Source organism: Emydura macquarii, unplaced genomic scaffold (assembly GCF_026122565.2).
Source record: "Emydura macquarii macquarii isolate MOO-44397 ecotype Brisbane River unplaced genomic scaffold, CSIRO-AGI_Emac_v2 contig_3345, whole genome shotgun sequence".
NCBI lineage: Eukaryota > Metazoa > Chordata > Testudines > Chelidae > Emydura > Emydura macquarii.
In genome coordinates, this window is record NW_027133482.1 from 1,456,100 (window position 1) to 1,480,800 (window position 24,701).

The following is a 24,701-nucleotide window of genomic DNA, read 5'->3' on the forward strand; positions in this document are numbered from 1 at the left end:
CCTTTAATGTGCCCCTCCCTTCTCCCTCCACCACACGCCACTCGTAGTTGTCCTTGGTCAATGGAGACCCAGAGTTCAGAGGTTCTTTCGCACAAGTTCACCTCCCACCCTGGGTGGTGGGAAGGGAGAAGACACCTTGCTCGTTTCTGCAGCCACCTCGCTCTGGCTGCTGTTGTTTGTCGTGATACTGTTCACTCCACCGCTCTGTTGCCGATGGCCCTATGCCATCACCTGCTGCTGCCACCTGCCACTGTGACCTCTGCGAGTCGGTCTCTGAAGGTTGCACCCAGCTCTCAGTGATTTCAGATCTCAGTGGGGGAATCGCATTGCTAGTGCAGGCTAGGCAGTCTCTGCCACTGAAACACTGTCCCACAGCAGGTCTAAGCATGTGTACCTGATTATCAATGATTTCAACTCTAGTGATCACTTAAAAAAACAAAAGACTCTGTATGGAGCCTAATCAGCTCTGTCTTTTAACGGGAGAGCGGCAGGTCAAAACAGTGCCTGTGACTCGTAGGCAGGGCCCACACCACCAAGCAAAACACTTGTAACCCACTCTCTCTCCCCCTGCTTTGCGAGTGCAGTTCATTCAGACTCTGCTTACAAATCATAATTTGAAATTATTAGGTTGGCCTACATTGTCATAAAAAACAGCTGTGTGAGGAAGCTAGTCTTTGTTCATAATTTTCAAACCTATTCTGCTTTTTCAGGTACAAATATTTTATCATATACTGTATATGCTTTTAAAGTGTATATTAATGTTTCAGTTTCATTTCAAGTTTCCAACCTCGGACTACATTGGCAACCCTGCATGTAACTAGTGGACTACTGGTGGGTGATGGGGAAATTCAGACGGGATGCACACCCCTCTAGAGGGGGTCTAGGGAAATCCTTGCACTGGAAAAACTCCCAGGAATTTCAGCGGGAGCTCGATTGGACACCTACTGATTACCGTGAACTCCTGCGGTGCAGATGCAGGGCCTGATTCTCCTCTCACACCGGTGTTATTCCGCTGAAGTCAGTGGAGTTACACGGGAGTAAAACTGGAGGGGAATAGGTCCCATTTGGTGTTGCCAGGGTCAGCTGACCCAGTGATGGGGGCAGGAAGGGATAAAAGGGCAATATGGCATTGGAGGTTACCTTGTGCTTTGTTACTTCCAGTGCCACCATCCGTAGAGTCCACCTCCGCCATGCGTTCTGTGAAAGCTCCTACTTCAGAGCCAGGTGGTGGGAAGAGCACTAGTCCGAACAGCCTGAATGCTAGCTCTCCAGCAACTGTACCTACCATGGCATCAAGGCCTACTACCAGCCAAGCCCCAGAACTCCCCGAGGATACCACTGTCAGCTCGCTGGGTGCTGAAACCCACACTGCAAGGACAACTGTGCCGGCACCTGGGTCCACCTCCAGTCCACCCAACGCAACGTCTTCTGCTCCACAAACAACTTCACAGGTTGTAAAGACAGTGCCTGCAGAAGGCAACATCACTGAGGCAGTAACTTCTTCAGAAACCGTTGTCACTTCAGGTACGGCAAAGATACTTTTCATTTCTTCCTCTTCTTCCCTGTGCTGTAGACCTCCCATCCCTTTAATACATGCCTTTATTCTCCTCTCTTCTGTTTGCTGAGAGCATTCGGAAGCCGCAAGTAAACTTCTTAGGGCAAGATTGCCAGCTGGTGTAAACTGGCCTCTCCATTGAAAAGAATGGAGCAAAGCTGATTTATGCCAGAGGAGGATCTGGCCCTTATACTTAAGAGACAGAGGAACAAAAAACCAGGTTGTGTCCAGGGAAGAACAATGGTATGTGGCTAAGGCACAGGACTGGGGTGCCAGGAGTCCTGGTTTTAGTCCTACTTCCGCCCCAGGCTTTAGGCCAGTCACATCACCACCATCTGTTTCCTCGTGTAAAAAGGGTCTAGTGGTATCCAATCCCAAGGGTACTGCTGAGAAGTCATTCTTTAAAGGAACACAAAAGCAATAAAAATACCCCCCCACAAATTGGGATCCTGCTCAACTGAAGCGCTTTAATGGTCCAAAGGGCAGATATTATCGCTGTGTGTTTGTATTTTGATAGCGCCTAAGGACCCCAGTCAGGGAACAGGGCCTCATGCTGGGCAGCATGCGAATATATGTGAAAACACAGTCCCTGCCCCGAAGTGCTTATGGTCTAGGTCACAGTTCTGAATGGGATCCAAGAAGGAAAGGAATCAGGGCTACCTCACACTAGGCACTGAACAAGCAAATAATACAATGCAGTCCCTGCTCTGGAGAGCTCACAGTAAAGGCAACTTTTACAGATGTGTCCCTTGATTTCTGTGCCGCAGTTTCTTTATGTGTAAACTGAGAGATTGTGTGGTTCAGTGGCTAGAGCACTCGACTGGGAGGCAAGAGACTTGTTGTATAATCTTGGGACAGTCATTTCATTGCTCCATGCAGCAGTTTCCCATCTGTGTAATGAGGTGAATACTTCCTTTGTGGGGAGAGTCTCTGGCCTGTTATTCAGTGTGCCTGACTGGATCATCATAGTGGTCCTTTCTGGCCTTAAAAATCTATGATGATATAAAATGGGGAAAACCACTCTGCCACACAGAAGGGTTTCAAGCACTTTGTAATCCTCAGATACAAGGGGCTATAAAAATGCAGAGGGGTGGAATTAGAGCCCTGTGCAGATACAAATATGTGGGTCCACATCCGCGAGAATAAACTTCTTTCCGACCTGCAATCCTCACTCCCTCCTTTAGATGTATCTGCCTCCCCACCACCAATCTGTTTGCTGCCAGCTCCCATCAGCTGTTCAGCCTCCACCTGCCGCCTAACAGCTGATCAGTTGTTCAGCCCCGCCCACAACCTAACTGCTGAACAACTATTCAGCCCCACCCACTGCCTGTCAGATGTTCAGTGACACCTACTGCTTGTCAGATGTTCAGTGCTGTGGCCTAACATCTGATCAGCTGTTCAACCGCATCCCCCCCACTAACAGCTGATCAACTATTCACCTCCAAACAGCTGATCAGCTGTTCCGGTGGAGACCAGGGACTGTCAGCTGCTCCAGCCCTGCGGATTTGCAGAATTTTCATTAGAATAATAAGCTCTGGTGAAAGGAGTAATGGTTCATTCACTGACACTCCTCTTTGGTTTGTTTTGTTTTCTCTAGGTGAGCCATCAAAAGAACCAGGTAAGTGCTTACCATTAGACACTCACTCTGTCCTAGGGCCTGGCTGGTTTTAACTGAACCCTTGGTTCTATCATTCTTCATATTAAAGTACCATTAATATATAGTTCATAAAGGGTTAATAAATGACTGATAAATGTTCTGTATATGATACAAATACAAGTAGCATGTGTTATCAATTGTTATAAGCACATCACTAAAAAGTGTTTATAGATGTTCATAAGCCATGGTTATAAGCAACCTGTTGGACTCAGTAACAATCAGTTAACCATTTATTAAAACATCTAGGAGTTTATCAACTCTTTGTAAACTATTTATAAATGGATTCATATGGTGACGCGTGAGCCTTGTTTCTACATGGTTGGTTCTACCTTTTCTTACTCAGGCTTCCTCACTTGTCTCATGTTTCTGCCTTGCTATTCTGAGGAGGGAAGAAAATCCATAAAAGGAGACAGTGTTGGGTATTTTTTCCTAGCATGAATGTTCAAAAGAAGCTGGCTTTGGAAACTCTGGGATAAATGCACTTTAAAACCTCCAAAGCCCTTTCTGTTTGTTGTAGGCTTTTAATTTGGTGTTCAGTGAATGATTTGGTTCCTATATCTTTTGAAAACAGTAGCTGTCCAGCCCCTCTCCTCCTTTTCCCCTCCCTATCTCCTCCCATATGCCATGTGCATGTCACAGTGTTTTAATGCAGACACATGTTTTATGCTGCTGCTGACTTGTCAGGAGAAACTACAAAGTAAGAAAAACACAAACAAGGATAACAGAAGTTAGAGGCTGTGTAAGAGCTATTAGGTCACATCTGGTCCAGCCCCCTGCCAGTCTATAGCTGTTCCCTACAGTGCTTTATCTTACAAGTATGTGTCTTGCAAGTTAACCATTCCTGGCATTCTTGGACCCCGCTTCTTTACTGGAGCAGGTCCTCAGCTGGTATACATTGGCATCACCTCATTAAAGTCAATGGAACTATTCTGATTTACACCAGCTGAGAATTTGACCCATCATCTTTAGAGGCACACACACAGCCACTGTTCTCCGTTGCACTAGTGTACAGTTATGCCCAGTGAGTAGCTAGCTCCAGTCACATTCTTAGGGGGCTCTTGTCCTTTACTGAGCCTTTGGTGGTTCAAAGAGACCTTAGATTTTATTCAGCAGCAGCCCCCATTTCAGAGTCTGCTCAGCCTGGCAGTGATCTCTGAATTCATTTTCCTGTCTCTCAGCACTTTTTGATTCTTCATCCACTAGGGAAAACTAATGGGACAAGTACAGGACTCTCTCCTAAAGGGGCCGTATGAACATAATATGGAGCTGATGCCCCAGTGTGAGGTTAAGTAGCAATAAAAATTATCAGAGTTCTCAGTGCTACAAGTCAGCATTCTTTAGAACATAGTTTCTCAACTTGTGGTACGGGAACGCGAGACACAGGCAGGGGGTACCCGGGGAAAAACAGAGTGAAGGGGAGGCAGGCGGCAACTGCCACAGTCCCGGGAAACCGTGCTGCAGCTGCCCACTTTTCCGCCCTGTCACAGCTCCCAGCTGGGAGGCAGGAGGTGGGCAGCAGCCCTCAGCTTCCTGCTGGGTCCCAGCTCCCAGGTGGGAGCCCGGTGGCAGCCTCCTGAGTCTCGCGAGCTGGTCTAGTAGCTGGGTGGCAGCCACCCGTGCCCCGACTCCAAGCCAAGGGACAGCCTCCAGCGCCCCAGCTTGAAGACAGGCAGCAGATGCCTGCCCACATCCCTGGGTCCCAGCCGGCATGGAAGCCTCCTCTGCCCCAGCTCGGATTGGGTGGCAGTCGCCCACTTCCCGGGCTGGCAGCCAGGTGTCAGCCACCTGCAACTTGCCCAGGTGGCAGCCCCTCTCTCTGGTTCAAAGCTCAGTGCCCAAGAAAACTTGTTAATGTCACTGCTCTAGGTGAGCAGTGAAATTGATAACTATGACAGCCCCAGATTTCACCATTTACCCTCTTTTCCTGTCTCCCTCTCGCCCTCCTTCCCTGTCTCTCTCTTTCCTCTTCCTCCTTTCAAATCTATGGCATAAAATTTGGCACAGCACTTTATATTGCCCAGCATTAGCATGCCACTCAAAGCCTCCTAGCTTTGGCCAACATCACCCTCTAGCCCAGGTACATACTTGAGTTGTGCACCCCTGGTGTAAAGCTGATAACCCTACCCACACTAGATCTGACATCTGTCATATCACAGCCGTATATACTCAGCTCGTCTTCCAAGATATGGCTCACATTAGTCTGTAAATATAAAATCCTATGGAAAATTGAGTGTTGAGGTACTTATTAAAATTTTCAGAAGTGAAGGGGTTCTTGCTTCTTAAAAGGTTGAGAAACACTTCTTTAGAGTGCAATAAAAAAGCCTGAATTCCATTTGAAATGGTATTTGTCATACTCCCACTGTTTACAAACAAGTGATTTCATTGCCTTAAGAATTTCCTCAGTCTTGTGTGCTAGTTTTACTCCTGTTCTATTTGCCACTGCATATTATATTTTTGTACAAAATAATCTTGAGTTCTTCTCAGTTTATTTTTATAGTCCGTCTCAATACCTATTGAAACCTTTAGCTGCCCATCCTTCCTGTACCTGATGAGAATGGTATGTTTCTAGCATTACCAACCCCCAAGTGCTCAAAAATCATGTCTCAAAAACATTATAAGATCAGTTTAAATATCATGAGATTTTTTTTGGGGGGGGGGAGGGGAAGTTGGTTATTTTAATTGCTTTCTGGTTTCTGAGCCATTAGGGCTCATTCAAGTCATATTTCCAAATTTTTCTCCAGAGCCACAAGGGCTCTGAATGTACTTTTTTCTTGAAATGAAAGTTGAGGTTCTCATGTAATCACAGGACTCCAGACGATAGGCCTCTAAAAGAAAAACCAGATATTGTGAGGCTTGCAATAAAATCACAAGAGTTGACAATATTGTTCTTTCTCAATTTCTACCCTACCCCAGTTTTTCTTACAATTTGTGTTTCTCTGTGGCTAAGATAGTCTTGTTTTGTTCTTTTCTTGTTGTGCAGGTGACTCTAACACGGAGAGAAGAGGTGAGAAATTCACATACATTGTATATTGTGTATTCCTCTGCTAAGCATGACTAACTGTGCCTTCGGGTTTTTGGTTTTTTTGATAGTGTTTGAAAGCACAGAATGCAACCTTTGTGTTTCCACTCTTAGGGGCAGGATACTGAAAGTGCTCAAGGGCCAGATTTTCAAGTGCTCATCAGCTACTATTGGACTAGATGGGCTTAGCTTCCATTTAGACACCTGAATAAGAAGCAGATTTTCAGAAGTGCTCAACCACCCAGCAGCTTCCAGTGTGACCCTGCTGACCAGATTTTTTAAAGTGTTTTCCACCTAAGGTGTTTGAGCCCTGTAGGATATCTAGTCCCTTAGTTTGATACACCTATAGATATTGTTTTCTTTTGAAAATCTGAATTCAATTGTGGGTGCTAAACTCTTTTGAAAAATCTGACATTAAAGCCTCCATAGAGCTGGGTGAATAATTTGTGTCTAAGGAGCTATTGAAAGAATTCCCCCCTCCTTTGTGAATTGCCTGTTGTTGATCATGATTTCTCCTAATGTGTTCATTTTTCAAAATTATTTGCCGAATAATTCCTGTGAATAATTCTTAGTCTTGTTCATGAGTAGTTCTGCTGGTAGAGAATCAAAATTCCTGCTGTTTTGATTAGATTGATCGGTCACGTGGTCTGTTTCTGTCATGTGACTGGTTGAGCTTAGCTTTGAGAGTCAGGTTTCTCATTGAATATTTGCAATTACAAATTACTTCATAAATACAAGAATTACCAGACTGGATCAGACCAATGGTCCTTCTGCTTTGGTTTTCTGTACTTTGAAATCAGCTTTCTGCAGATATTTTAGCAATACTCTGTTCAGTGTTTCAGCTTAGGTTAGACTGCATGGTGGTCCAGGTATCTTGGCTATATTTGAAACTCTAATGATGATGAGCATAGTGTAAATAACTACTTAAATACTCTGTTCTGCAACCATTCTTGTCAATAAACACGTTTGCTAGAACATTCTCAGAAAGGGAAAACAAAAGGGATAAAAGTCAAGTGAATTCATTTTAAAATGTGGTTGTAGACTTATGGAAACTTTCTGCACAATTCCCCTACCTCCAGCACAGCATATGTATTCTTCTGTGCCCTCTCTGCAGATAGTAATTCTCATTCCTGAGTGCACTGAAACAAAAAATTGCAAAAGTCTCATGAAAACACTTCAGTTCCTATTAGATTCCACAAAACATTTTTATTGACTGAACCTAAATTTTTGCCATCTGTGAGATTTTGCTAGTGTACCTGAGAGCAGAGTTTTACCCTATGAACCAGATCTTCTTTTGGTGTAAATCATTGTAACTCCATTGAAGTCAGTAGGTTACATTGATTTATTCCTGCTGTGGATCTGGCATATTTTCATTCTGATTTTACTCTTCTTTGTATCTACATATTCTAGATGTGGTGCCTGAACCTGCATTATTTACTCATGCAAGAACTCCCATTGGACCTGGTTTTATTTCTCTTACAATGGTATACATTGTGATTCCATTTGCTTCACTGAAGTTATGATACTGTGAAACCATGACAGAGATTAAAATCAGGCCCACTGGCTGACTTCATCAGGACTGATTGCTGCAGGATCAAGCCTGTTGTAAATAGTGCATCTTTGAAAATACACTGGAGTTTTCCTTTAAATCTAAGGAACATTGTGAACAAACATTATGATGAGTTTATAGGGAAGTGAAGACTTTGAGCAAATATAATTTGACTTCTTTTAAGTCAGGGCAAATGCCCAGTGGGAGCTGCTTACATTTTTTTTTTAAAGTATCTAGTATCAGGAAGAGGGAAATTGCTGGTACGCTTCTCAAGAAAGTTACAGCAATATCTTTGTTAACACCACTTCAAAACTAAGCCTCCTTAAGAAATTGCTGGTGATATCTCTAAAGCAAGCAAGATAAAGGCGCTTTCACCAAAATTGAATGAAAATGTTTTGTCTATTTTTCCCATGTGATCATTAAACTTTCAAGAGGAGTGGTACAAGATGGTAAATGTTAGAGAAAAAATCACACTTTGGCTATTTATTATTTAGGGCTGTTATATAAAAAAACCAAATAACCCTTTAATTTTACTTACTCCCCCCCTCTCTCTCTCTCTCGTGTATACCTATAGCAGTGTCTGTATAAGATATGTTCTTAGAAACCTGAAAGAATTTGGTTTCTCTGTTTTTCAATCCTCAGATGGCTGTAGTTTGGATTTCCAAGTGCTGTTGTAAGATTCATTACTGCAGAGCACAGGGAGAATTGAGCTTTATGCCAGAGAATTAGTGCCTCATTGTTCTTTGGTTTGTTTCTTTAAATATGGCATTTTCAGAATGAGAATGTGTATATTGGTTTTATAGCATTGTCACTGTATCACACACCACAGGGCTGTTCAGAACTTCATCAGGAATAGACCCAGAACCTCCTGTTTCAAAAGCCAAGGCCTCTGCTAGTTGAGCTAAAGGAGAATCTCCTTTAGCTGATAGCAATATGGGAGCTATGACACAAAGTTGGGCAGTTCTGATTCCATCCAGCAGAAGATAGTGGGGGGAGGTGCATTTGTAGACACACGTGTACATGCATGCACATGCATACATGCTAGTTCATTGCAATATGCATGTATATTATCTAGTAGTTAGAGCAGAGGACTGGAAGTCAAGCCTCCTGAGTTCTTCAGGAGATCAGTTTATATCTGGCTCACTATGTGATGTTGTACAAGTCACCTAGATCTATAGATTTTTAAGGTCAGAAATGACCATTATCTCATGTAGACTGACCTCCTGTATAAAATCAAACAGATAATTTTTTCATGTGACTCCTGTATTGAGCCCAATAATTTGAGTTTAATTAAACCATATCTTCCAGAAAGACATACAGTCTTCATTTAAAGACAACAAGAGACGGAGAAGCCTCTATGTCTCAGTTCTCCCATCTGTAAATGGAAATACTTCTCTACTTCATAAGGGTGAACTGAGGCTTAAATAATGCTAGGAAAGTGCTTTGAGATCTTGGGATGAGAAGCATCATATAATTGCACAATATTTTTTCATATATATTGCTGAATTTATTAATATAATTATTAATAATCCAGTAATGGACAGGAGGCCTATTGTGCTAAGCAACCTCCAAACTTAAAAGCAGATCCTATCCCTGTCCCATGGGGCTGACAATCTAAGAAGATGAGCAATATGTAAAAAGTAGGGGAGAAATATGCAATAACAAATATAGAACCTTGTACTATATGTTGGTACTCTTGCTGTTGTGAAGTATCAGCCTATTTCAGTTGCCTGCCCCTCAGCTCTAGTTTCTCGCAGGTTTCTCAGGCAGAAGTGGGCATTGAGAGATTTGGAAGAGAAGAACGTGGCCCTATGGATCAGTTCAGGGAGGAAGTTGGGTACATACAGGGAGACATGGAGAACAGTGCTTCATCCACTAGACCACACTCCATCTCTCCCAGTGTTGATTTCCTGGTACTGTAAATATACAGATTAGTCTTGAGCCAAACTCCCAGATCCAAATGCTGTTGGGTGTGGGGAAGTTGAGCTCCAGATCCCAGCTCTACAGCTTGCACCTACCTATATGTAAATCTTATTTTTGTGTGTGTATACCTATGCTGCAGGGTCATGATACAACAGGGGAAAGGCAGATCACATCAGGAGAGCAGTCTAGGAAGGAGATAGGAACGTCTGGCATGGAGCCAATGGAGAGAGAAGGCTGGTAACAGGTGGAGGGAGGTAGTTGGGAAATCATGTGGCTTGTGGTTGGAAAGAGAGTAATGTGTGTTATGGTTTGTGGCAGGGAGGTGGGAGCAGGGAAAGAGGTAGGATTCCTGCTAGAAGGGGAAAAGAAGAGAGGCTTGTTATGAGTCCTTCTGTATACTACTCCTTAAAACCTCAGGTTGCTACTTGGGAGTATGCAAGCCATGTCCGAGCCAGATCCACTCCAATGAAAATGGGCTAATCATCTAAGACCCTCTGTTTGTTTGGGCTCCAGCATTTCCTTCTCCCCATTTCTGCCAGTTCCAGGGACTATAGTTATTGTTAGTAATAACATGTTTTGCCCTGCTGTCCCCAAGTCCTGAGGACCTTTGTGGTAGCTGTAGTCTGGAATTCTCATTTGGCAGCCAGCTAGGAATCGGGGCAAAAAAGCATGTGCGCATGTGCATGCATGCTCTGCTAGATTTATAAAGCTGTGGTCTAGACCCGGTCCCCTTTGTGAGACTTTGTACCATGCTTTTCCACAGCTGGGTAGAGCACTTATTTAGTTTGTCTGGAATTTCCAGCTCTTCTGACTGGTATGTCTGATACAAAATGTCAGCAGGGATTCCAGAAAACAATGAATGCAAACCTATTTACTAGTGAATGCTCTCAAATGAAGCTGTGCACCAAATACAGCCCTGTTTAATAATATGCGAATAGCTTTTCATTGTTAGCCCTATATATTTTTATAGATTGAATCATGATCAGACAGGGAATTTGAATATGCTGAACCATAGATGGAGAGAGCTTTTATACTTTAAAAATACCATAAAGACCTTTAATCTTTTTCCCACTACTATGATGGTTAATCAGTTATTTAATTAGCAATTAATAAAATAAAACCAGTAAGCCAAATACATCCCTGGAGATACTGTAATTTCTTAGAACCAGTGGACTGACACCGGGGTGAGTGTAACCCATTCTTGCTAGTTTCAAGGATGTCACTGATGTAGATGCTAGTTCCTTTTGTGCATTTGAAAGGACCATCAACATTAACCTTCCCTAAAATTCCTTATCTGCAACAACTTGGTTGGAGGAAGGATGGATTTGTGGTTATGGCACTGGCCTGGAAAAATCTGGGGTCAAGTCCTGAATCTGCCACAAGCTCACTGAGGCAAAAAGGCATCCTTTTAAAAAGTGGAAGTTAAATCTGATTGAGGAAAATAGAAAGGAGCATCAACTCTGGCAAGTGAAGTGTAAAAATATAATTAGGAAAGCCAAAAAAGAATTTGAAGAACTAGTCAAAGACTAAAAAAATAACAGCAAAAAAAAAAAAAATTAAGTACATCAGTAGCAGGAAACTGGCTAAACAACCTGGGGTGGAGGGGAGTGGGCACTGGACGATCGATATGCTAAAGGAGTACCCAAGGAAGATAAGGCCAGTGTGGAGAAACTAAATTAATTCTTTGCATCGGTCTTCATGTCTGAGGATGTGAGGGAGATTCCCAAACTTGAGCCATTCTTTTTAGGTGTCACATCTGAGGAATTGTCCCAGATTGAGGCATCATTAAATGACATTTTGGAACAAATTAATACATTAAACAGTAATAAGTCACCAGGACAAGATGTTATTCACCCAAGAGTTCTGAAGGAACTCAAATGTGAAATTGAAGAACTAACTGTGGTATGTAATCTATCATTTAAATCAGCTTCTGTACCAGATGATTGGAGGATAGCTAAAGTGATGCCAATTTTTTAAAAAAGGGCTCCAGAGGTGATCCTGACAATTAAAGGCCAGTAAACCTAACTACAGTACAGGCAAATCAATTGAAACCATAGTAAAGAACAGAATTATCAGACACACAGAGGAACACGATTTGTTGGGGGAAGAGTCAACATGGTTTTTGTATAGGGAAATCATGCCTCACCAATCTACTAGAATTCTTGAGGGGGTCAACAAGCATATGGACAAGGGTGATCCAATGAATATAGTGTACTTAGATTTTCAGAAAGCCTTTGACAAGGTCCCTCACCTTGTACTCTTTAGCAAAGTAAGCGGTCATGGAATAACAAGGAAGATCCTCTCCTTGATTTGTAAGTGGTTGAAAAATAGGAAGTAAAGGATAGGAATAAATCGTCAATTTTCATAATGGAAAGAGGTAAATAATGGGGTTCCCCAGGGATCTGGACTAGGACCAGTGCTGTTCAACATATTCAGAAATGATCTGGTAAACAGTGAGGTGGCAAAATTTATGATGATACAAAACTACTCAAGATAGTTAAGTCCAAAACAGACTGCAAAGAGTTACAAAGAGATCTCACAAAACTGGGTGAGTGGGCAACAAAATGGCAGATGAAATTCGATGTTGATAAATGCAAAGTAATGCACACTGGAAAATATAATGCCAACGATACATATAAAATGATGGGTCTAAATTAGCTGTTACCACTCAGAAAGATCTTGGAGATCATTGTGGATAGTTCCCTGAAAACATCCACTCAATGTGCAGCAGCAATCAAAAAAGCAACAGAATGTTTGAAACCGTTAGGAAAGGGATTAGATAATATGACAAAATATCATATTATGTCTATATAAATCCATGGTACGCCCTCATCTTGAATATTGTGTGCAGATCTGGTCGCCCCATCTCAAAAAAGATATATTGGAATTGTAAAAGGTACAGGAAAGGGCAACAAAAATGATTAGTGGTATGAAATATATGGAATCTCTCCATATGTGGAAAGATTAATAAGACTGAGACTTTTCAGCTTGGAAAAGAGACGATTAAGGGGGGATACGATAGAGGTCTATAAAATCATGACTGGTGTGAAGAAAGTAAATAAGGAAGTGTTATTTACTCCTCATAACACAAGAACTAGAGGTCATCAAATGAAATGAACAGGCAGCAGGTTTAAAGCAAATAAAGGGAAGTATTTCTTCTTTGGATGCTTGCTCATGTCCATTTTGAATTAGGTGCGTGTGTGCCACATGCACTGGTGCCGGAAATTTTTCCCCTAGTGGTATCTGTAGGGCTGGCTCTAGTGCCCTCTGCAGCAGCATGCATATGTGCCCATATATAGGGCGCCGCCGGCCCACCTCCCTCTCAGTTCCTTCTTACCGCTTGTGTCGGTGCTGGTACGTTTTCTTGCTCTTGCAAGTCTTTCGTCAACCTAGTTGTTTACTCATTTTACGGTGTATATGGTTAGTCTTGTTGTTAAGTTTTAGTTTTAGAGTTAGTTCGAGTTGTGTTTGGCCCAGGGTTGGGGCCTGCCCCGGTCCACAGGTTTTAAACCCTGTGCTTTTGTGCAAGAAGCCAATGCCACTGAGTGACCCACGTCAGAGATGTCTCAAGTGCTTAGGGGAAGCTCGTGCGGGAAAAGTGAAAATCTGTAAAAGTTTCCTTCCGCGAACTAAAAAAGAATGGGACATCAGGCGCAGGGCCATCCTGATGGAATCAGCACTTAGACTGGCATTAGAACTGAGGTCGGACTTGGTGCCGATCACTTTGATGCAGAGACCCCCCCGGCACTGTCATCTTCCCAGCACTTCAGCCTCCCCAGTGCCAAAAAAAGGGCAAAAGAAGGTCAGTGAGACCCATGTCAGGACACTTCCCCACCAGCCCTACGGCTTGAGCCCGGTGCCTGCCTGCCCTGCCAGTCCCTGCTGAGGCATTCCAGGTGATGAAGGACCTCCTGGTGATTCTGGTGCTGCCTACACCTGGGGAAGAGAGGCCTGTACACCAAGGAACAGCTGCCCCCTCAGGGGGCTCGTCAAGGGGAAAACCTGCATTAAGACTACCACAGCATTCCTCATTACCGAGACACCACTTACCATAGGTTTGGTGACCGCTGGTGGACTGGCGTCGGTCCCCAGAGCACCAGGAAAGTTAGGATCACGTTGCCCGGAATGCTACCAGTCCCCGAGACCCCGGCACCGATCCACCGACTGCAGAAGTGGAGCCCTGGAGCCCCAGCACCACTTACCAAATCCTTATAAAAAGCCTAAGGACAAAACATGGTCGCGGAGTTCATGGTATTCAGGGTCCCGGCATTGCTCCCCAGCACTGGAACACCAGCACGCATGAGTCAGAGCGGAGGGATATGCAGCATCGGCACCCCCTTGGTTGCTAGGAGTGCCTCCTTGGATTCAGAGGGAGTGGGCATAGCCATTCCTAGAGGATAGCTGTCGGGCTAGTCAGCTGGATACCCCATGTTAGGCCTCAGGGACAGTGGCCCAGTCCATGACAGTTTTGGAACCCGTGGGGGTTCCACCAGACCACGGTCCCACAGGCTCACTCACTTGTGGGAACCTCAGTACCAAGATCCTCACTAGCTCTGGGTGCAGCACTGAACCTGGATGTGGAGTCCAACCAGGAAGGAACTCCCTTGGACAGCCCGGTGGGGGCTACCACAACCAGGGAAGAGGACCCGTGGTGGTCGTCCTCCCCTCTCTCTCCTCCCCCTCCCCCCCGGCCCACCCACACACACACTCACAATTGCGAGCCGCCCGTTCCTCATTGCCCGATGAAGCGGTAATGGGCCCCTCCACAATTGCCCTGTTAGACGACTTTAGATCCCACCAGGAACTGCTAAAGCACGTGGCAACCAACTTGACCCTCAAGGCAGAGGATCCCATCCAGGGTGGCTCTCCCTGTACAGGAAGGGGTAGTGAACTTGGCTAAAGCACTGTGGCTGACCCCTGCCTTGGGGAGAGTATCAGGCAGCTGTGTGCATGTTTACTGCAAGTGTTGCAATCCTTGTCGTAATGTCTGTAAATGATGTGCACACATTTTTGCATGTGTGTGTATTTGTGCACTCGTTTTGCATTTACAAATCCTAACTCACGTGTGTTGAAAAGAGGCTAGCAGCTCGTGTCAACAGGGAGACACATTAGATTAATGACACAGCATTGATGACTCTTGCCTTCCCCCAGCCCGTGGTGTTCCTTGACAGTGATGTGTTGCTGTTGACTTTGGCCTCTTTTGGCCTGGGCTGATTTCTGAAGGCAATCTGAACTTTTAAACTAAAATATCCAAACAGAACACACCTGGTTTATTTTCCCTATTCCCATACCTCACCCAGCCAGTCTGTCACTGGCTTAGGGTGTTAAAAAAATAACAAGCACATGGCAGTGGGTGGAGTCTTTGAGCTCCTTGTTTTGTGATATACTTTTTGACTGGGATTTTTTTTTTAACAAACTCCTTTTGGTTTCTCTTGAGTCTTTTTTATTCTAGTTTCTGTTTTCCCCCAAATTTGATTGTAAAGAAAACTGAAGGGAACTGAACAAGGTTGGTAGCATCAATCCAGTCCTACAACCTCTTGATAATGTTTAAGAAGTGTGGCTGGCTTTGTGGTTAAAGCACGGTTCTGAGACGCAGGGGACTGGGGGTCAGTTCATGGCTCTGTCACAAACTATGTGTGACCTTCGCCCATCATTGGTGCAACCAGTGTGCTGATCTCCTTTGAAAATCTGGCCCTTCATCTCTCTGTACTTCACTTCACTTCCCTTCTGTAAAGTGGGGGTAAATCATTGTTCCTTCCAGCCCTTGTCTGTCTTGTCTATTACATTGTGAGTTTTTGGGGCAGATATGTTTCTTACTATATGTATGTACAGTGCCTAGCTCTAAGGCAATTATATGGCTCCTATTACAATAATAATGAGGGCCTCACTCTTTAGTGTGTTTATCCTCACAACATCCTCAGAGGTAGGGAAGTACAATCCACATTTTACTCAGATGGGGAACTGAGATTCAGAGAAACTAAGTGACTTGCCCAAAGTCTCACAGAAAATCTGTGGCAGAGCAGGGAATTGAACCAAATCTCCCCAAGTCCTAGGCTGTCCCTACCCATTGGATCATCCTCTCATTTGTAACTTCTAGTGTAATGTGAATAACAGTACTATATTTTGGGTGCTAACTGGATTCCGATGAAACCCTCCTTCAATCTTAGCCAAGTTTTTTTGTGCAGGAATTTCCCTGTCTATTTTTAAATGAGCTCCAAAATGTGAACTCCTTTGTGGGTTTAGAAGGTGTACAGGAGGGGAGATCTGCTCTCACAGGAGCTTTTGAGACCCATCAGACCAAGGCTCTCCTGCTGCAGAGACTAGCAATAGGCGGGATGTGAGACTGAGGAATATGAGAGTTTTAGATTGTGGGAGGGATTGGAGGGGTGGTCAGGAGGTTTCTATATACATAGTGAACTTTAAGCACTGAGCCTTTTGCTGGGCCCGTCTGTCTGTCCAAGTCCCCTGCATGCCTCTGTAGTCCTGCACCCACCTTCTGTGCCCTTTCTTCCCTGCCCTATTCCATGCTCTTTCCCTTTGTCTTCCAGAGGTCCTTTGCATGCCCTGAATCACCCCTCCATATCTCACCAGTGCCCTTCCTCCTCCTCCTCCTCCTCCTGCTGCCCCAGAACCCGTAGGCACCACTCCAAGTGTGCACCCCCATGCCACTCTCCAGCTCCCTCCCCTATTTCATGTCCCTCCCTCAGTATTGCCAACCCTACATATTCAAAAACTCCATAAGATTGTTTTAAATATCATAGATATGATATTTAAATCAGTTTGTTTTCTTTGCCTTTTGGTTTCTGAGCCATTAGGGTGCACTCAAGTCACATTTTCAAGCTTTTCTGTACAACTATGAGGGCTAGAAACATAATTTATTTTTTAATTGAAAGCTGATATGATCATGTAATCACATGACTCCAGGAGCTGGAGCTTTAAGTAAAAGGAACAACTATTGTGAGACTTGCAATAAAATCACAGGAGTTGGCAACGCTGCTTCTGTACCACACCCTTTCTCAGATTTGTGCCCCTCCACATTTCCCTTTAGTCTCCTACTCTGAAGTCCAGACCATAGCCCCCTGCCCACATCTGGCTCAGTCTACAAGCTGAATTCAGGAGATCAGTTTATGTTCATAAACCTTTCTCTGTCTTCACTTAACCCCAGGCCTCTCAAAACCACAAAAAGGTCCCTTGCCTCAGCAAGGCCGATAAGTATTTTGGCCAACCATTTTAGGGATATAATATAATAATACCTAGCTCTTATATAGTGCTTTACAAAATATCATTCCCATTTTACAGATGTGGAAACTGAGACATGGAAGAGGAAGTGACTTGCCTAGAGTCACCCAGCAGGCTAACGGCCAAGGCAATAGAACCCATGGCTCATTAGTCAGTCCATTGCTCTGTCTGCTGGGTCACATTGCCAAAATAAACAGCCTCCAGTTTTCCAAGCATAAACTAAAGGTGCATTTTCAGAACACCCTCGCTTTATTTAAAAGTCCTACTTTGATATTTACTAAACATGACAAACAAACTGCCCCATGATGGGATGCGGTGTGCAGCATTTCAGGAGATTCAGCGTCTTTGTAGTGTCCTTGTGTGAGAAAGTGAGTGTGAGGGTATTTTATTATCTGATGCAGCTACGGTTGATAACAATGGAATGACTTCAGTTGACATTAGTGGGAGCAGGATCCGGCCCACAAAGGGGGAGCTAGTTTTAACAGTTAACTATGGAGCAGCTGGCAATCTTTCCCTGCCCCCAGGCCTGCAAGCACTAAGTGTTGTTGTTGTTGGTTCATTTCACTTGCATTCACTGGGAATTCAACCCAAGTAAAGAGACCAAGCTAATGATTCCCTCCAGACTAGACAGCAAATCCTTCCAGGGGCAGCTGCAGCAGCCACTGTTGTCAGGTGGTTGGTGTGAGGTGTGATTAATAGGCAGGGGCTTTGACAGGGGGTACATCTAGCAGCAGGAGACAGGAAGCTTGGGGTTTTTCGCTGCTTTCCTTTTGACACATCTGGCCTGATACGTTAGAACTTTTCTACTGTGGCCGTTAACTGTGGTCCCACTGCCTGGCCCACCCAGAAAACCCCAAACAGGAAACAAAATGGAGAACCCCCTTGCTAATTTCCCTGCCTCCCCCCCCCCCCCCCCGATAGATGTTACATGGTGTGTGAATCTGCTGTGGCTCCCAGTGAGTCAATGACAAAACTCCCACTGCCTTTCATGGTAGAAGATCAGGCCCTCTGTGAGCCAACGTTTCATAGTTAACATAGGGGATTTCGCACTGTTTATGACCATGTCTTAGAGAGGGGTTAGTGATTGCTAGAGGCTTTTTGAGAGAGAGGAGAAGGTAACTCCACACACACAGCCAAAGCTGACTGTGAATGCACCTGAAAATACCACCAGATTGTATCATTGGCATCCACACTGGCTCCAGCTCATTATAGATGCCAAGCATGTGCCCTTCAGGGCTACTTCACTGTCTGCTTGACTTTGCCTGGCTCCTTGTCTCAAGAAGCAGCAACCAATTCGGCAGCTCTTAGTGACCAGCAGCCAGTAGCTCATTTGTAAAACCCGTTGCATGTTTCAAAGGATGAGAGCGTTTTGCTTCTTAATCTGTAGTGTGTGTGTGCGAGAGAGAAAGAGAGAGCTAACCATTGAACAGTCTTAATAACGTTTTAGTTAATGGCCTACCAATGTGTGCTTTGGTATCACATTCTTGATAAATTAAATATCTGAAGGGGGAAAGATATAGAGAGGCGAACCAAAACCCAGCTCTGAGTTTATATTCACTCCCCTCTCTATGATGTGCTGAAATTGATGTTAAACCTAATCACCTTGCATCTGGGAGATTTTGGATTTTAACCCTCCTAATTCAAAAGTGTCCAGATCAGGAGTTCGGTTTGTTCATATTGTCCTGTCAGTACATAGGAGAGGGAGATGGGCCTGAACCAAAATCATGATTCCACTAAAGTTTGGATGCAGATTCGGACTAAAGACTTGTGCCCATCATGCCTCTAATACATGTAGAGGGAAGGAGAGACATTTCATTTGTGTGAAAGATCCCTAAAATAATTCCATTCTCCCTGCCCATCACCCATGAACATTTTATGTTGCTAGGGTCAATTCTTCCAGTAAAGGAGTTTCAAGAAAGGTTAGGGTGCACAGGATCATGCCTTTAGATTGTAAGGTAACATATCAGTTTGGGGCACTTGGTAAATGAGCAAGAATACTGAAGTATGCACTATGTGTTTCTCTACCGCAGGACTTAACAATGTATCATTATTAAACAATTTGATTGTCCTTAGACCAGAAATTGTAGTGATCTGGCTGTAAGATGATGTAATTGGATGTTTTAAGATAACTGCTGATTCTTTTAACTGTATTCTACTTTTTTGTTTCAGATGAGACTCCAATTATTGCTGTAATGGTGGCCCTATCTTCCCTGCTAATCATAGTATTTATTATTATTGTGCTGTACATGTTAAGGTAAGAATGACTTCCCTTCTGGGATATTAGTGACCATTTTCAGTCTCCTTAAGTTAATTAATTAAAACACAGTATTATGCAGATGGCTTGCAACTATGCTAGCTCGGGCCTTTTGTTCTGTTTCCTAAGCTAAGCAGCGCTGGCTTGGCTAGTATTTAGAAGGGAGACCTCCAAGGACAGGCCAGGTAGTGTGCTAGTAATTTGGTATGTGATGCTTTTCCATCAGTGTAAAGCAAATACTCAGCATAAAGATAGGAGGTACTGTGCTACTGAAAATGCATTCTTCAAGATTATAGGTCCTGACTCCTTGTTCCATTAAAAGTCTGTTGACACTTTTTGTAAAGGTAAGGGTCTTACTGATCAAACTGAATTTTGGGTAACTATATCAATCTAACTAAAATCCCTCTGCATTTAGAGCTGGATATGATATTTTTTTTCACTTCAACCTTGATTCAAAGTCCACTGAAGCTTGTGGGAGTCTTCCTGTTGACTTCAGTGGGTTTTGCATGAGACCTCGAAACAGTGGCCCCGTTCTGTATTAGCAATGAGTGCATTTCATGGGTGTGTGAAATGGTCTTTCTGATCTGGAAAAAGCTTTGGAATCCTTCAAACTGAAAGATGCTGTAGACATGATATATTTTGATTTTAGTAAGGCTTTTGACACAGTGTCACGTGACATTTTTATAAACAAATTAGGGGAATGTCTAGATTAAATTACTATAAAATGGGTGTTCAGCTGGTTGAAAGGCCATATTCAGAGTAGTTATCAATGGTTTGTTGTAAGACTGGGAGAGTGTATCTGGTGCGGTCCTGCAAGGGTCTGTCCTGGGTCCAGTACTATTTAACATTTTCATTAATGACTGGGATAATGGAGTGAAGATTGTGTTTATAATAATTTGTAGATGACACCAAGCTCCAAGGGATTGCAAGCAGTTTGGAGGGCAAGATTAAAATTCAAAATGACCTTGACAAATTGGAAGATTGGTCCAAAATCAACAAGATGACATTCAGTAAGGACAAGTGAAAAATACAACACTTTAGGATATAAAAACCAAATGCACAACTACAAAATGGGGAATAGCTGGCTAGATGGTAATACTGCTGAAAAAGATTGGGGGTTATCCTGCATAACAAATTGAATATGAGTCAAGAATGTGATGCAATTGCAAAAAAGGCAAATATCATTATGGAGGGTATTAACAGGAGTGTTGTATATAGCACAGGGGAAGTAATTGTCCCACTTGCTAAGCACTGATGAGGTCTCAGCTGGAGTAGTGTGTCCAGTTCTGGGTGCCACGTTTAAAGAAAAATGTGGATAAATTGGAGATAAACAGGGAAGAGCAACAAAAATGATAAGTTTAGAAAATCTGACCTAGGAGGAAAGGTTTAAAACAAAAAAACAAAAACAAACAAACAAAAAAGCCTGAGCATATTTAGTCTTGAGAGAAGACTGAGAGGGAGCCTGGTAAGTCTTCAAATATGTTGAGGACTATTGTTGTCCATGTCTACTGAAGGTAGGACAAGAAGTGATGGGCTTAATCTACAGAAAGAAAGATTTAGGTTAGTTATTAAGAAAAACTTAATAAATATGAAGATTGTTAAGCACTGGAATAGGCTTCCAAAGGAAGTTGTGGAATCCCTGTCTTTGGAAATTTTTAAGAAAATGTTAGACAAAGACTTGTCCAGGATGGTCTAGGTTTGCTTGGTCCTACCTCAGTGCAGGGGGCTGGATTTGATGGCCTCTCAAAGTCCCTTCCAGCTCTACATTTCTGTGAGGTAGCTTATTACTGAGAACAGATCACAGTCACTGGAACTATACTTCAATGAAACTTCCTTAGATAAATGTTTAAAGAATCAAAGCATTAGACTGGACCTTCCTGCCCCTGAATGCAAATGGTCAACTAGGAGTGAGTGTTTATTCACCTCCAGTAAACATTTTCTTTAATTACCGGAATGTTTAGTCAATTTTAAAAAAAAAGCAATTTCCTTTGGTGATGGAAAATTTCCCTTAATTTCTTGGCTTGGGCCCAACATGGGCGTGATGGAAGTCAATGGGAGTTTTGCCTTTGATTTCAGTATAAGCATGACTTGGACCCTGGCCGCCTGGTACTTCAGACAGTTGTTAGCTCTTATAAAGAAAAGTGAGAGGCCTCTCTCCCCACCCCTTACAGGTGGTGGTTCAGCAAAGTACTTAACCATAAGCCAATGGGACTTAAGCACGTGCTTGAAGTAAAAAGTGCATAGTTAAATGTTTTGCTGAATAGGAATTGATTTAAGTATGTAAAGTAGAACCTCAAAGATACGAACACCAGAGTTATGAACTGACTGGTCAACTGAACACAGTGTGAAACCGAAAGTAAGCAATCACGCAGCCGGGGGGGGGGCGGGAAGGAAAGCAAATACCGTACTGTGCCTGTATTGCATTTTAAGGGTCAGCATGCAGAACAGAGGCAGCCTGGGTTCATGCTGTTTTCTGTAAGCCAAGGATGCTGTTTCACACACACGTGCCCCACCCCACTGGGAGGGGAAAGCTGTTTTCACCATCATTCCCTGTCAGGAGAGGAACAAGCTTGCAAGCTCAGTCCGGAGCCAGGAAAAGAAGCTGCCAGCTGCTGTTGTAGCCAAAATCTGGCCTGGAGCTGGAGTGCGAGCCAGAGCCTGAGGCTCCAAGTTGCTGCCTGCATGCTGCGCTCTGGAGGAGTATTAAAGGGCCACAATCTGTGCACTGATGCGGCCCAAGCTTTGCCTGTGGCTGCTCTCCTGGATCCTGCCAGCACCTCTGGGAATGCAAGGGACGGGAGGGAGGGGCACTGGCAGTGGACCAGCACCAAACCCTTGCCATGTGCTGCCTCTGGAGCCTGGCAAGCAGTGCACGGAGTAGAGCGAGCCCTGGGGAGAGGCGCCTGAGGGCTGGGGCTTGTTGTGCCAAAGGTGCGGGGCAGGTCCCCCCTCCCCCCGTTCAGCCCAAAGGCAAGAAACAGGAAAAGGGCAAGGAGCTGCTCGCAAACCAGGCAGTGCTGCCAGGTGCCCCCTTTGCAGAGATCTCTCCCAGCCTCAGCTGGAAGACACTGACTGCATAATGTTTTGTTCAGAGTTGCAAACATTTCAGAGTTACGAACAACTTCCATTCCCGAGATGTCTGTATCTTTGAAGTTCTACTGTAATTAAGTGCTTTGCTGAATCGGGCCATAGAACATATACTTCTGGGGTGCCCCATCTTTAATGCCTGTCATTCTTGGTCACAACTTTGCGTTAGGTTTCTAGAGTCCTTTGAATCTCACCTGGTTGAAGGTGAGGTGTGTGTCTGTGTTAGGGTTATCTATAACGCCTATCACTGTAGTGTCTAAGTGAATGTGATGTTGGCGAGCATGGGATGGTGAATTCATGCAGGTTTCAGAAAGGGAAATGCTGCAGCATCTGAGCCTTCTCCATGCTGGAACTTCTGGCCTTCAGGGGGAGTCACCAGTCATTGTCAACTGATTTCTGCAGAAGCAAATTTGCTCTGCCATTTCCTACCAGATGCCACGAGTGTCTCCTAAACTGTGGTACAGATCCTCAAGGCATCTGTTCTGAAGCTTATTGGTAACTGATGCATACCTGAAGAGGACACATGAATGTGGAGGTCACTGTGTGAATTGGAATGGAGATCTGCATCCCTTTTGGACTATGCTATTAATGACTAGATACATGAATTAATGGTCTGAGTACCAAATCGGGAAGCAGAAGCTACTGAATGTTGATCATAGTTCTGGCCACTGACTGTCTCTGACCTTGGCATCTCTTTTCCTCAGTATCCCCATGTGTAAAATAGGAAAATCCTACTTCCCTACAAAACACGGGGACAGTGAATCTTACGGCCAAATTCTGCCCTAAATTACAACCTGTGTGACCCCAGTAAATTCCTTTAAAAATAGAAAGTACTTGGTGCTGGGTGAGTGATGATATTGTTATTTATAAAAAACCTCAAAATAACTGTGATTTTCAAGTGATGTTCCCTATACGCAGAGTGTGTATGTGTACCATGTGTCAGAAACAGAAGTTTTCAGTAGCAGTGTGTTGACCAGCAGGTGCATCATACATTGCCTCATGCTCTGGGTGAGGCTATAAGAGGCTGTGGCAGGGTGAGACTCCTTCAGTTGCCTCTTATTGCCACATGGTCAGAGTCAGAATCCTCGTTCCTCTGTGCTCATAGACGACTATGAGAAACGTCTCATCTGTGGTCTATAGTTAGCTAGTTCTCTCTTTTCTTCTTGTATAGATAGTTGATTGATAGTTAGTATAGGACCTGCCTCAACCCCATCGGGGGACTATGCCCCGCATTCTGGGGTTCAAAAACTGCTCTCTCTCGTGCCCTATATTCGATCTCTGCCTACTCAACCCCTTCATCATGAAAACCAAGTTCCCTATGGTAGGGCTAGACAAACCACGGGCGCCAGGTCTCCATGGTGCCTAGGAATTTAGTTCTGGTGCCTAGTATTTCTCCCAGTGAAGGACTGGGTCCTGGGGGGAGCAGCCGCCACACTCCGGCCAGGGCGCCACTGCGTCCATGTGGTGGGGCCGGGAGGGGAGAGCGGCTGTTGTGCTCCAGCCAGGGCGCCCCACCACTGGGCCCACATGGTGGGAGAAGGGTGGAGGGGAAGGGGCTACCACAGCCACCCCACCAGCCCTTGAATGAACACTGGAGAATTATCCTTGAAACTAGATGGGCAGACAATTATGAAAATGCAAAGTTTCAAGTATCTGAGTTTCAGAATCCAGGAAAATGGGGAAATGGAAGATGAAATTAGAAATAGGATAGTAAACTGTCCGATGGCCAAGTTCACCCACGCTTTCTCCTCCCTGACACAACAATACAAATATGAATTGAGAGTTTCAGGTAGAAGTTATCAAGCAACAATTTAACGATAACACATTCTAATTACTGCTCATTTCTGGCAGCGCATCTGAGTGCTGAATTCTTTGTTTAGCGATCATTTGCAATCCTGTGTATCGCAGTGTATGGTTGGTGGACATTTTGTTGGCACGTGGCACAAAGCAAGGAGCACAGTGTTAAACGCATAATAGACGCGAGATGAACGAAGCTTTGTAGTCTCGTGGTGTGTACAGGTGTATACACGTGTGTCTTGCCCATAACTTGTTTAAACTATTAGTCTGTGTTTTGCGGTAATAATTTTTATCAGTGGATATCGTAAAAATGAAACGTGCAGCAGCAGCTGGGAGACAAGAAAACGCAAAGCAATTGCGACTGACGAATTTCTTTACTCTTGTGGTGGGTTGATCTCAACTACGTCTTTCCCCCCATTTCCCTCCTTCCCCAAACTGTGCAAGATCTTCCACAATTGGGCCACCGTCCTATTAATAGCCCCGTTCTGGCCCTGTCAGTTTTTGTTTCCAGACCTACTGAGACTCTCCACCCGCCCCCCCAGTCCGCCTCCCCACACTGCCGGACCTCCTTTCCCAGGACCAGGGCAGAATCAGTCATCCCAGGCAAGCCCCGTTTCACCT

General features: G+C 44.2%; 1 protein-coding gene across 2 annotated transcripts in view; it reads left to right on the forward strand.

Moving 5' to 3' along the window:
- Positions 1–24,701, forward strand: part of PTPRA (protein tyrosine phosphatase receptor type A) — a 252,557-nt gene that overhangs the window by 187,407 nt on the left and 40,449 nt on the right. Inside the window, exons 4-7 of one of the 2 annotated variants that reach the window (XM_067533619.1) lie at positions 1,162–1,524; positions 3,153–3,173; positions 6,193–6,216; positions 19,112–19,196. In XM_067533619.1, the coding sequence (XP_067389720.1) occupies positions 1,162–1,524; positions 3,153–3,173; positions 6,193–6,216; positions 19,112–19,196 (493 nt within the window). Of the gene's footprint in view, positions 1–1,161; positions 1,525–3,152; positions 3,174–5,510; positions 5,770–6,192; positions 6,217–19,111; positions 19,197–24,701 lie in introns of those variants that run through there. The other variant, XM_067533621.1, reaches the window with a different exon arrangement.